Below are 14,237 nucleotides of genomic sequence, written 5' to 3' on the forward strand. Positions count from 1 at the left end.
AGTACTTATTGTCCGCTTACTATGTGCATAGCACACAACTTCTCTATGCCTCAGTGACTTCATCTGTAAAATGGGGATGAAGACTGTGAGCCCCACGTGGGACAACCTGATTACCCTGTATCTACCCCGGAGCTTAGAACAGCACTTGGCACATAGTAAGTACTTAACAAATACCATCATTATCGTCATTATTATTACGACAGAATTGATAGACGTGTTCTCTGCCCATACCGAGCTTACAGTCTAGAAGGGAAGACAGACATTAATATAAATAACCCCCAGTCACGTTGCTGCCTTCCCTCCCCTCCACCGGCTCCCCTCCCCACCGTCAAGGAGACCGAGGAGACCCCACCCCGTCTGACTTTCCAGCGGCCCGGCGGGAATGAGAAAGACAGCACCTGCGGCAGCAAGAGGACTCCCCGAACCTCAGAAACGCTAGTGGCCGCGGTAGCCGTTGCTTTGGACCCTGAATCCTGAGGAACCTGAAATTCCGCTCCTCTAGCCACAGCTCCCTACTATCTTTGATTTTTCTTTTGGGTGCTATGCTTGTCCCTTATGCTGTTTTAAAGTCTCAGTGTTTCACAGCTTCCGGTGTCTGTTTCCAGTCCTCCCTCGACCTATATTCATAGACCATAGGGCCTTCGAGGGACAGGACCCGTGCTTAATTCCCACCTGTATGATCTTTCGCAGCTCCTAGTACAGTGCTCTGCACCCAGTGAACACTTTAATAAATACCACTTCTACGGCTGCTACGACTAGCGGCAGGGGAGGACGCGTGGCAGGGCGGAGGGGCCTCGATACCCCAAGGAACCGGCCGATCCCCAGCCTACTGTCCCTGCGGGATGGAAACGCTCCAGTAGCCCAGGATCCGATGCCGCATCACCTCCGGGTCTCAGATTCCTGGTCCAGAGAGGGCCGGTACATCCTCCACTTGGGGAAATCCCACCCTGACCGACCGGACATCTCCGGCGCATTAGGGAAGTCACGGCTTAATGGAGGCAGCAGGATTCTTGGAGCCTGAAGAATTGATCGGGCAGAAATGTCATTCGTTCATCCCGTCGTGTCATAAATCTCCTAAATCACAGCCACTGGAGGTAGCCCCATGGGAAGAGGGAGCTGGGGCAAGGAACGTACTAAAATGAAGCCCTCACGGAGCCCAGAGGGACGTTGGGAGAGAGAAGTGGAGGCAGGCTGCAGCACTGGAAAGGAGTCCTCCCAGTGCCCGGAGACATGCTGCGAGAAAGAGGTGGAAGCAGGCTATGGCACTGGAAGGAAGCCCTTGGGTTACCCTCACACACGAGGGAAGTATCCTAATCTATACCTTCTCCAGCCCCTCCTCCCCACAGTCCCAGCCCCAATCAGTCAATCAGTGTATTTGAGAGCTTACTGCGTGCAGGGCACTGTACTAAGCGCTTGGGAAGCAGCATGCCCCAGTGCATAGAGTACTGGCCTGGGTATCAGAAAAACCTGGATTCTTATCCTGGGTCCACCACTTGTCTGCTGCGTTACCTTGGGCAAGTCACTTCACTTCTCTGGGCCTCGGTTACCTCGTCTGTAAATTGGGGATTAAGACTGTGAGCCCCATGTGGGACAGGGACTGTGTCCAACCTGAATAGCTTGTATCTATCCCAGCACTTAGAACGGCACTTGACACATATCAAGCACATAACAAATACCATTATTATTACTATTATTGGGAGAGTAACCTATAACAGAGTCAGCAAACACGTTCCCCGCCTACAGTGAGCTCACCGTCTCCTTCTCAATGATGACAAATACTGGGGATTTTACGGTGTCCTCAAGCATAAGAAGAAGATTAACAAGAGAACAGAACTCTTCTCGTTCTAGAACACTGACCGTCACATCCTTTCAAGGCTTAAGAGGCCTGGCATAAAACGTCCATTAATCAATGTAATAAATTATGCAAACACTGTACCGCTGGCAGCCGCCTCTGCTACAGAAACAGGAAAGGGTGCTCGAAAAGTACAAACCTGGGCCCAGGAAAAAGATTCACCAGATTTAAGTGATGTGGTACTGCCATCCAGCATGAAGTTACCACAAGCAGAAATGGAGGGGCTGCGGAGAGCACTGTAAATTCACTGCGGGCAGGGAATGTGTCCGTTTATTGTTATATTGTCCTCTCCCAAGCGCTCAGTACAGTGTTCTGCACACAGTAAACCGGGATTAGAACCCAGCATGTGACACAGTGTGGAGCTGTGGACAGGGCACACACCCGGGTGTCAGAAGGACCTGCATTCTAATCCCGGCTCCACTTCTTGTCTGCTGTGGAACCTTGGGCTAGTCTCTTAACTTCTCTGTGTCTCAGTTACCTCAAAAGGGGATTAAGATGGTGAGCCCTATGGGGGACAAGGACTGTTTCCAAACTGATTAGCTTGCATCTACTCTAGCACAAATATTAAGCACTTAACAGACCCCCAAAAATAGAAAAAGGTCCTTTTGACTCCCAGGCCCATGATCTATCCACCAGGCCATGCCACTTTCCTTTGAATCTCTGAATCCCACTGATGGATTTAAACATCTTCTTCGGGGTTTTTTGAAAGCAGTGAGTCCATCCTTCTAGCTCACCAAATGGCTGGGACAGCGTCACTTCACTTGTTAGCCCCATGTGGAACAGGAATTGTGTCCAACCTGATTATCTTGTAACTACCCCACTGCTTAGAACAGTGCCTGGCACAAAGTAAGTGCTTAACAAATACCCTTAAATACCTTAAAAAAAAATACCATTAAAAATACCATTTAAAAAAACACCACCAAAACTCATGTGTACTTCCGGGAAAGCTTTGATTCTGGCTGGTTTGGGCCACAGAAACTGAATGCCATTCTTCATTCATGTAGTAGTATTTACTGACACAAACTGTGTCCAGCACCATACTAGAAGCTTGGCAGCGCAGAGCAGACGTGTAAAAAAAAACCTTGAGTCTCTGACTTTGTGGCACTTATTATCACCAGGAACACCCTTTCTACCATACCCGGGAGGAAACGCTCGACAATTCGTCTAGGGAGCCAGGAAATCCCCATGGAGGGCCTTTCATGTGCCCATGCCTCATCTCTAGAATTAACTCTAGTTTGGATTCGAAGGTGATGCCACTGATAATTTTGTGTCTGTTTATTGTTATATTATACTCTCCCAAGTGCTTACAGTGCTCTGCCCACAGTAAGCACTCACTAAATACGATTGAATGAATTCATGAATCGCTATGTTCACTAATATTCGTTGAGGGTGGTGAGTCTTTGTGCTCAGCTCAGTCCTAGATCCTTGGGAACATAAAAAACAAAACACAGAATTGAACACAGTCCCTGTTTACAGTCTAGGGGAGTAGGAGGGAGAGGGGGAAATGGACACAAACACAGACATATGACTAACTGATGGGGAGATTCTCTCAGAGTGGGATCAGCTGTGTGACTTTGGGCCAGTCACTTAACTTCTCTGTGCCTCAGTTACCTCATCTGTAAAATGGGGATTAAGACTGTGACCTCTACGTGGGACAACCTGATCACCTTATATCTACCCCAGTGATTAGAACAGTGCTTTGCACATAGTAAGCACTTAACAAATACTATTCCCCTTCTAGACAGTAAGCCTGGTGTTGGCAGGGATGGTCTCTCCTTGTTGCTGAACTGTACTTTCCAAGTGCTTAGTACAGTGCTCTGCACACAGCAAATGCCAAATAGATACGATTGAATGAATGAATAAGAGCAACTACCCGATCCTCCGAAGTGAGTTTCGACTGTGGTGCTTTTGAAACCACCCTTCTACCTACCATCAAGAAGGACAGGCCTAATCCTGGCTTTGAATGATCTCACAATCAATCAATCTTATTTATTGAGCACTTATTTTGTGCATAGAACTGCAGTAAGTGCTTGGGAGAGTATAAAAGACCATGGTTGGTAAACACGTTCACTGGTTGCTGGTCACCTGGAGGCTTCCCAGCAAGCTTCTAGCTAAAGAGGGGAGACGGGATCTCTCCTTGGGTGAGGGGATTTTAAAAGCTCACATTTCGGTGGGCCAGGGAACCAGATTGGGTCCTGAGAGCTGAGAAGCAGCATGGATCAGCGGAAAGAGCCCGGGCTTGGGAGTCAGAGGTCATGGGTTCGAATCCCAGCTCTGCCACTTGTCAGCTGTGTGACTGTGGGCAAGTCACAACTTCTCTGGGCCTCAGTTACCTCATCTGTAAAATGGGGATTAACTGTGAGCTTCACGTGGGACAACCTGATTACCCTGTTTCTACCCCAGTGCTTAGAACAGTGCTCTGCACATAGTAAAGTGCTTAACAAATACCAACATTATTATTACTATTAGTGAAACAGAAATGACCAAGCCGAGATTGAATGAGCTATGAAGCTCATCAAATTCAGAATGGTCTAGGAATGTGAATAACCAGAAGCCTGTGAGAGATTCTGCCTCTGATCCTGGGCAGCTTCTTCAGCTCCATTTTGTTCCCTACAAATATTGGTTTTGAGCAGCGAATCAATCGATTATATTTTCTGGACATTTACTGTAAGCAGAACACAGAGCACTGTACTAAGCATCTGGGAGAGTACAAAACAAGAGTTGGGAGACACGTTCCACAAAGGGCTTGAGAAGCAGCGTGGCTTAGTTCATGGAGCATGGGCCTGGGAGTCAGAGGAGCTGGCTTCTAATCCCAGCTCTGCCACTTGTCTGCTGTGTGATCTTGGGCAAGTGACTTCACTTCTCTGGGTCTCATTTACCCCATCTATAAAATGGGGATTAAGACTGTGAGCTCCAAAGAGGACATGAACTGTGTCCAATCTGATTATCTTGCATCTACTCCTCAGTACCAAGATTAGCATAGAGTAAATGCTTAAAAAAAAAAACAAAACATTTTAGAAAAAAAAAAAAGACAGTCAAAAGATCAATGCTCTGCACACAGTGAGTGCTCAATAAATGCAATTCAATGAAGAGGGGGAAGCCAGAGGTTGGGGAATACAATTTTTAAAAAAGGGGTCAGGCTTCTTCCCATAGTTGAGTACTTGGACCTCCCTAAAAATCCAAATGGCAGGTAACATCCCTAGTAAGTCAGCCATGGTGTGCTTGGGGTAGAAGTCCCCACCGGCACCTGAAGCGATCTGCGAAGAGAAAATGAGATCAAAACAGCACATCCACTGGGCCATTCTAACATAATATGAGATTCCAGGTGATTCCACTTAGAGTGCTGTCAAGCAGAGAAACCTTGAACATGTTAATACTGAGCGGGGTCATAAATAAAGACCGCTAAACCCTTTCCAGGTCTCTTTTGCCGTAAAAATAAAGCCTCGCAAACACTAGACTTGTTGTGCCCTGCTCTTCTCTCAGGAGGCTCTGGTCCTCTAGGGGCCCAGAACTTGGTAAACAGCCCCATATGGCAGCCTTTAACCCTTCTCTACCAATCCCCACTTAATCATCTTCCGTTCTCTTGCAACTACCAGTTGCATTTGCATTTCTTCCTCCACCTCTCCCTATTTGGAAATAGTGTGCATTTAGAAGTGGCAACAGCCTTTATTGGGCACCTGTTTAATCCATCGATTTCTATTGATGTCTGTCTCCCAGACTAGACGGTAAGCTCATTAGGGGCGGGGAATGTGTCTGTTGTATTGTTATACTTTACTCTCCCAAGCGCTTAGTTCAGTGCTCTGCACCCAGTAAGCGCTCAATAAATACACAGAGGAAGCCCAGGACAGAGCTCTGCAAAATTAGGCAGCCAGTACAGAGCTCCAGAGAGAGTAGCTACCAGGAGGGGGCTCCCTCTGCTCTTAGCAGGAACCCAGTGGAGCCAGGAAGGGTTTGGGGAAGAAATGTCCTGGAGGCAATCTGAAGTCCAAGAAGGAGCCTAGGTTCTAGCAGGGGTCCCCATAATAATAATACAATGGTATTTGTTAAGTGCTCACTATGTGCCAACCACTGTTCTAAGCGCTGGGGTAGATACAAGGAAATCAGGTTGTCCCACGTGGGGTTCACGGTCTTCATCCCCGTTTTTCAGATACGGGAACTGAGGCACGGAGAAGTTAAGTGACTTGCCCACAGTCACACAGCTGACAAGTGGCGGATTCAGGATTAGAACCTAAGACCCCTGACTCCCGAGCTCACGCTCTTTCCACTTAGCCACGCTGCTTCTTCTCAACATCCACAACAGTATTTACTGAGCCTCCACTGGGCACAGAGGAACGGACTAGACACTGGGGGAACACGAAACCATCTTGCCGAATCCAATGGCCTCGACTCCATCCTAACCCTCCTCCGCCTCTTAGCCGCCCTGGACACTGTCGACCCCCACCTTCTCCTGGAATCATGATCCAACCTTGGCATCGCTGACACCGACTGTCCTCTCCTGGTTCTCCTCCCATCTGTCTGGCCGCACATTCTCAGTCTCTTTCGCGGGCTCCTCCTCCGCCTCCCACCCCCTAACTGTGGGGGATCCCTCAAGGTTTGGTTCTGGATCCCCTGCTATTCTCCATCTACACCCACTCTCTTGGGGAACTCATTCGCTCCCATGGTTCAACTACCACCGTTATGTTGATGATACCCACATCTACACCTCCAGCCCTGATCTCTCTCCCTCTCTGCAGTCTGGCATTTCCTCTTGCCTTCAAGACATCTCCGCTTGGATGTCTTCGCCCCGCCCCGCCGAACCCTGTCCTCCCTTTCCCATCATTGTGGACGGCACCACCACTGGCGTTATCCTTGACTCCCCTCTCTCATTCAACCCACATATTAAACCATCACTAAATCCTGTCGCTTCCACCCTCAGAACATCACTAAAATCCACCCCACCCCCATCCAAACTGCTACCATATTAATGCAAGCACTTATCCTATCCCCTTTTGATTATTGTATCCGTCTCCTTGCTGACCTCCCCTCCTGTCTCTCCCCAACCCAGTCCGTACTCCATTCTGCTGCCCGGATCATTCTCTTTCAAAAACGTTCAGTGTTTCCCCACTCCTCAAATAACTCCCTTGGTTGCCCATCCACCTCCTCCTCAAACAAAAACTCCTCACATTGGCTTTAAAGCAGTCAATCACCTTGGCCCCTCCTACCTCACCTCGCTACTCTCCCATTACAACCCAGCCCCCACACTTTGCCCCTCTAATGTTAACCTCAGCGTGCCTCGATTTCATCTATCTCGCCACCAACCTCTCCCCGACATCCTACCTCTGGCCTGGAACGCCCTCCCTCCTCCTATCAGACAGGTTATTGCTCTCCTCCACCTCAAAACCTTGAAATTCTTGACTAAGCCCTCCTCCTCTTCTCCCACTCCCTTCTGTTTACTTGTTTTGACTCCCTTCTGCATCACCCTGATTTTGTTCCCTTCATTCATCCTCCCTTCCATCCCCACAGCACAAAGGTATACCATTTACCTGTAATTCATTTATTTATATATGTATATTAAGTCTGTCTCTCCCTCTAGACCGTGAGCTCATTTTGGGCAGAGAAGGTGTCCTTTGGCTGTTGTACTCTCCCGAGTGCTTAGTACAGTGCTTTGCACACCGTAACTGCTCAATACAATTGAAAGAATGAAGCAAAAGTAGACTGCAAGCTCCCTGAAGGTGGGCAAGAGTTGTGTCTACCAACTCTGTAGGACTGTACTCTCCCAAGCACTTAGTAGAGTGCTCTGCAGACAGTATGTGCAATAAATAATAATGATAACGTGGATATTTGTTTAGCGCTTACTATGTGCAGAGCACTGTTCTAAGCGCCGGGGTAGATACAGGGGAATCGGGTTGTCCCACGTGGGGCTCACAGTCTTAATCCCCGTTTTACAGACGAGGTAACAGAGGCACAGAGAAGTTAAGTGACTTGCCCACAGTCACAAAGCTGACAGGTGGCAGAGCTGGGATAAATGCCACTGATAGATTGAAGTAAAATTGCAGGCTTCCAGTTCAGAGACTCTGGAGATAGTTATGGTACCAAGCTCCTCGAGGGCAGTGTCTGCCAATTCTACTGTCTACTCCCAAGCACTTAATACAGTATTCTGCAATAAATGTTCTGAATTGAGTGTAAACACTCAATAAATACCACTGATTGAGGGAAAACAGTGCTTAATGGAAAGAGCACGGCCCTGGGAGTCAGAAGAGCTGGATTCTAATTCCAGCTCTGCCACTTGTCTGCTCTGTGATCTTGGGCAAGTCACTTCATTTTTCTGTGACTCAGTTTCCTCTCCTGTGAAAAATGGGGAATAAATCCTACTCCCTCTGCTTAGACTATGAGTCCCTTGTATCCAACCTGAATATCTTGCATCTTCTACAGTGCTTGGCACATCGTAGTAAGAATGAACAAATACCACAATTAATTATTACCACCCTTGCCTGGAGATTCAAAGGACCAAAAAAGTCAGCACTCTTTACCAGCTAGATCAGACCAACCTGGTCTAGAAGCAGGCTAGCTCCTAGGCTCCATTTCTTTTTAACGGTATTTAAGCAGTTACTATGTATCAGGAACTGTACTAAGCACTGGAGTACACACAAGCTAATCAGGTTGGACACAGTCCCTGTCCCACAAGGGGCTCATAATCTTAATCCCCATTTTACAGATGAAGTAACAAAAGCACAGAGAGGTTAAGTGATTCACCCAAGGTCACACAGCAGACAAATGGTGGAGCCGGATTGAGAACCCAGATCCTTTGACTCCCAGGCCTGTTCTCTTTCCACTAGGCTATCCCGGCCTCTGGTACCTCTCCAGAACCATCCAGAGAGCCACGCACACAAACCACACTGAATGTACTGACCAGCCATGGCGTTTCTTTGACCAGCACAGGCTACAGAACCTTTCCCCATCTGGGCCACCACCAAAACAGGAGTCACCATGCCACAAAAGGTTAAAGAGAAACATGAGTACTTCTGCCAACATAAACTAGCACACCCATCATAGATGCAAACTCGAGTTCCTCCACAAGTCCACAGTTCAAACCTTCCGCCTCACTCTGTTATACCGTATCAGTCAGCCAGTCGTATTTATTGAGTGTTTACTGTGTGCAGAGCACTGTATTAAGCACTTGGGAGAGCACAATACAACAATTAACAGACACATTCCCTGCCCACAGCGAGGTTACGGTCTGGAGTGACCTGCACACAGAAAGCGCTCCAAATACCACTGATCGATCGATCGATCGATTCCTCCCACACCCCCCGGCTCAGCCGGTCCGAGCCGGACCCTCCGAGTGGGACTGCAGAGACCGTTCGGAAGGTCCCGCCTCGTGTCTGTTTATTGCTGTACGGTACTCTCCCAGGCGCTCGGTCCAGTGCTCCGCACATGGTAAGCGCTCCATAAATACGACCGAACGAGTGTCCCAGGTGCAGCCCTACTGACCGGTGTTATAGTATCTCTTGAGCTCCGTCCGGCGGCTGTCTTTCAGCTGGCTGTTCTTCCTCTTCTTCCCGTCCTCGTCGGTGAGGTCGGCCTCCTCGGCCATCGGGCCGCCGCGGTTGTCGCCCTTGGCGGGCGGAGTCCTGCCGGCCGAGGGCCCCCGGGGACCGGCCGACGTCGTCTCTGCCGTCTGCCTCGTCTGCCTTTTCTTCTTCAACCTACGAGTGAAGAAATCGCCATCAAGACTCTGATTTGGACTGCTGGATTTTTTTGGGGGGAGCCCTCATGGAGGCCTTTCGTTCTGGGTGCGGACCACTGTGCTAAGTGCTTGGGAGAGTACAATTTAACAATAAACGGACACATTCCCTGCCCACGATGAGCTTACAGTCAATAGGGGGAACTGATTTCATGACAAGTCAAATAATCAATGGTATTTACTGAGCGCTAACTGTGTGCACAGCACCGTACTAAGTGATAGGAAGAGTTCACTCCACCAGGGTTGGTTGACAATTCCCTGCCTATAAGGAGTTTACAGTCCGCTCAATCAATGGTATTTACTGAGGACTTACTGAGCGCAGAGCACTGTACTAAGCGCTTGGAAGAGTATGCTCTATCAGAGTTGGTAGACATGTTCCCTGCCCTTAAGGAGCTTACAGTCTGATCAGTTAATCAATGGTATTTACTAAGCACTTACTATGTGCAGAGCACTGTATTAAGTGCTTAGGAGAGTACACTATAGCAGAGTTGGTAGACACATTCCCTGCAGGGTGGCTCAGTGGAAAGAGGCCGGGCTTGGGAGTCAGAGGTCATGGGTTCGAATCTCAGCTCTGCCACTTGTCAGCCGTGTGACTGTGGGCAAGTCACTTCACTTCTCTGTACCTCAGTTACTTCATCTGTAAAATGGGGATTAACTGTGAGTCCTACATGGGACAACCTGATTACCCTGTATCTCCCCCAGCGCTTAGAACAGTGCTCTGCACATAGTAAGCCCTTAAATACCAACATTATTATTATTATTGTAAGGAGCTTACAGTCTGATCAATCAAAACAATAGTATTTGCTGAGCACTTACTGTGTGCAGAGCACTGTACATAGTGCTTAGGGGGGTACAATCTAAGGGAGTTGGCAGAAACGTGGCCCATCCACAACAAGCAATTCCTCCTATTCGCTTTAACCCAACAGCAGACAATTAAGGCTGGACGTAGTAACATGGGACCATCAGCAAAGTCATACTGGATTGGATCCACGGTCCGGTCACACCAGCATTTCGTCTCCAACGGTGTCACCTGGACCCACTGTGGAACTGGTTGCTGGCTGTTCCTCCGGATACCCAACCTCACGGTTAAGGATAGACTGTATAACAACCCTCCCTGCTCCCCCTTCCGTCCCTGACTTTCCCTCCAATGACCCAGCATGGACCACTCATTCCCAAATCTATCGAAACACAATCCAAATACGAGAAGGGGCAGTGTGGTCTGGCGGAAATAGCATGAGACTGAGAATCAGGAGACACCGGTTCTAATTGGGAGGCAGGGTGGCCTAGACTGTGCGCCCCATGTGGGACAGCGACTGTATCCAACCTAATAGCTACCCCAGTACTTAGAACACTGATTGGCACATAGTAAGCGCTTAACAAATATCATTATTATTATTAAAGCAGCGGCCTGGGAGACAGAGGTCCAGTTTCTAATCCTGGCTCTGCCACTTTGCTGCTGCTGGACCTTGGTTGAGTCACTTCTCTGGATCTCAGTTACCTCATCTGTAAAATGGGGATTAAGACCATGAGAACCATGTGGGATGTGAAGTGTATCCAGCCTGCCTGCCTTGTACCTGCCCCAGGACTCAGCAAAGTGCCTGCCACATAATAAACACATAAATACCATTTAAAAAAAAAATTCCAACTTTGCCAACTGCCTATTGAGTGACCCCGGGTGCTTCAGATATCCACAATCTACTTCTCTGATGGTCAGGCCTGGGCCTGAGACTGCACCTGACCAGATTATATTAATGTCTGTTTACTTGTTTTGATGTGTATATATATCTATATATATCTATAATTCTATTTATTTATATTAATGCTATTGATGCCTGTTTACTTGTTTTGATGTCTGCCTCCCCATTTCTAGACTGTAAACCCATTGTGGGCAGGGATTATCTCTCTATTTCTGAATTGAACTTTCTAGGTGCTCAGTATAGTGCTCTGCATCCTGTAAGCGCTCAATAAATACAATCGAATGAAATGAGTAATTATCTTGAATCTACCCCAGCCCTTCTTACCTAGTAAGTGCTTAATAAACACTTAAGCATGGCCTAATGGATAGAGCACAGGCCTGGGAGTCAGAAGGACCTGGGTTCTAATCCCAGCTCCGCCACTTGTCTGCTGAGTGCTCTTGGGCAAGCTGCTCTACTTCTCTGTGCCTCAGTTACCTCACCTGTAAAATGGAATTAAGACTGTGAGCCTCATTGGAGACATGGACTGTGTCCAACCTGATCAGAGCTTGTATCTATCCCAGTGCTCAGAACAGGGCTGAGCACATAGTAAGCGCTTAACAACTACCATAAAAAAAGCGTTTCCTCATGTTTATAGTGAACTGATCACCTTCAAGCTCCAATGAGTAGCCTTCCAGTCCTGTACTAAGGGATTTGGTACACAATTCTGCTACTGATTAGTCAGCAAGAGAAGTAGCATGGCCTAGTGAAAAGAGCACGGGCCAAGGAATCAAAGGACCTGGGTTCTAATCCTGGCTCCATCACGTCTATTGTGTGACCCTGGACGTCAATTCACTTCTCTGTGCCTCAGTGACCTCATCTGTAAAATGGGGATTGAGATTGTGAGCCCTACAAGGCAAAGGGAGAGTGCAACACAATATAACAGACACATTCCCTGCCTACAACCCGATTTGCTTGCATCTGTCCCGGTGCTTAGTACAGTGCCTGGCACATAGTAAGCACTGCACTATTACCACCATTATTTGTTAGGAGATAAAAGCCATGAGGTGGGGACTCCAAAATATACCCAGGGGCTGGCAGCTGGACATTTGACCCACCCCCATCACCCACATACACAAACACATATCTATCTATAATAATAATAATGTTGATATTTGTTAAGCGCTTACTATGTGCAGAGCACTGTTCTAAGTGCTGGGGGAGACACAGGGGAATCAGGTTGTCCCACGTGGGGCTCACAGTCTTCATCCCCATTTTACAGATGAGGCAACTGAGGCACAGAGAAGTGAAGTGACTTGCCCACAGTCACACAGCTGACAAGTGGTAGAGCTGGGATTCGAACTCATGACCTCTGACTCCAAAGCCCGTGCTCTTTCCACTGAGCCATGCTGTGATCTATCTATCTGTCTATCTGTCTGTCTATCTATCTATCTATCTATCTATCTATCTATCTATCTATCTATCTATCTCTATCTATCTATCTCTATCTATCCATCTATCCATCTATCCATCTATCCATCATCTACCTATCCCAGAGGCGGGGAAGCAACCCCCTACCCTGCTGTTGCTCAGCTCTCATTCATCTGGCTCATTCTTACACCCTAGGCCACAGGCCGGATTGGGGCTTGTCTATCAATGGGTGTCTGGGCCCACCCTCTCTGCCCTCTGGACAACTGGCGCTGGACAACAAGCACTTAGTAGAGTGTTCCGCACACAGTTGGCACTTAGTAAATATGACATTGAATGGAGTGAATGAATGGTGCTGAAGGGCAAGTGGAAGCAGCTTGGCCTAGTGGATAGAGGAAGGGCCTGGGAGTCAGACGGACAGCTCTTGGGGAGATATCGCGTCCAGACTGTAGACTCGTTGTGGGCAGGGAATGTGTCTATTGTTCTACTGTTACTCTCCCAAGTGCTTAGTAGAGTGCTCTGCATCCAGTTAGGGCTCAATAAATATTACTGACTGACTTTCCTCCATCCTCCAAGGCTCTGCTTCATTCACTGAGAACAAAATGCCCAAGAGTGAAATTGCCCTAGAGTCAAAAGGCCAAGAACCAAATTACTTTAGGTCAATTTGACCTAGTTATTGATCACCCACAGGGAAAAAAAAATGTGGTTAAGGGAAATGACTATTATCATCAGCTTAAAACTCACGATGTTAAGACAAAAAAAAGAATCAAACAAATCCCCAGGACAATCTTCGGTTAAGGTTTTAGTCACAGGACAGACAGCACAAGGAATATGTCCCATGGGGAAATATGTATCATCAGAATAGCTTTAGGCACTGTAAGCGTTCTCTTTCAAGTTTCAGAGAAAGAAGAAGCCATTTATCCTTCATTACCTCCTCAGTGGATGCCGGGACAAAGGAATCACATTCTAGTGTCTCAGGCAGGAAAACAGACGTGGAAAGGAGCTGCCTGCAAATCTCCCAATGCCAAGCAAATGGGGGCCGTGTTCCCTGCTGCCACCAGGCCAATTCCTGGAGTACTGGCATTCCCTGTCTCCTCTGGGATCCTTTCCCGGAAAAGGGAAGTGTCTCCTTACCTACCTTGTCCCGCTGCTTGAAAGGGGCGATGCAATTAGAGAAATGTGCAAGAGGAAGGCAGAGGGATTTTGCAAGGATTTGTCAAGACTCTTCCCGGTGGCAAAGAGAGGATTACTGAGAGCTGTTTCTTCTGAAATCTAATTAGGTCTGGGGACTCCAGGAATTTTCCCAAGAGATGATCCACAAAGGAAAAAAAATATCAGATACCTGCCTCTGGTTAGTCAGTTTGGGGTGGCACTTATTAAGCGCTTACCTCCTTGGTAGGCCCTGCTCTAAGTGCTGGGGGGAATACAAAATAAACAATTCAAACATGGTTCCTGACTACGTAGGGTTTGCAATCAACGTGAGGAAGGACACATGGAATACAATAATAATAATAATAATAACAGTAGTATTTGCTAAGTGCTTATGTGCCAAGCACTGTTC

The 14,237-nt window shown here is 47.8% G+C and overlaps 1 protein-coding gene across 3 annotated transcripts in view; it reads right to left on the bottom strand.

Annotated features, from left to right (window-relative positions):
• NCOA7 (nuclear receptor coactivator 7) overlaps window positions 1-14,237 on the bottom strand; it is a 125,001-nt gene that overhangs the window by 67,145 nt on the left and 43,619 nt on the right. For all 3 annotated transcript variants that reach the window (XM_029054140.2, XM_029054139.2, XM_029054141.2), the window contains exon 3: window positions 9,323-9,537. In XM_029054140.2, coding sequence (XP_028909973.1) covers window positions 9,323-9,537 — 215 coding nt within the window. The remainder of the gene's footprint in view (window positions 1-9,322; window positions 9,538-14,237) is intronic.

Source organism: Ornithorhynchus anatinus, chromosome 2 (assembly GCF_004115215.2).
Source record: "Ornithorhynchus anatinus isolate Pmale09 chromosome 2, mOrnAna1.pri.v4, whole genome shotgun sequence".
NCBI classification, from domain to species: Eukaryota; Metazoa; Chordata; class Mammalia; order Monotremata; family Ornithorhynchidae; genus Ornithorhynchus; species Ornithorhynchus anatinus.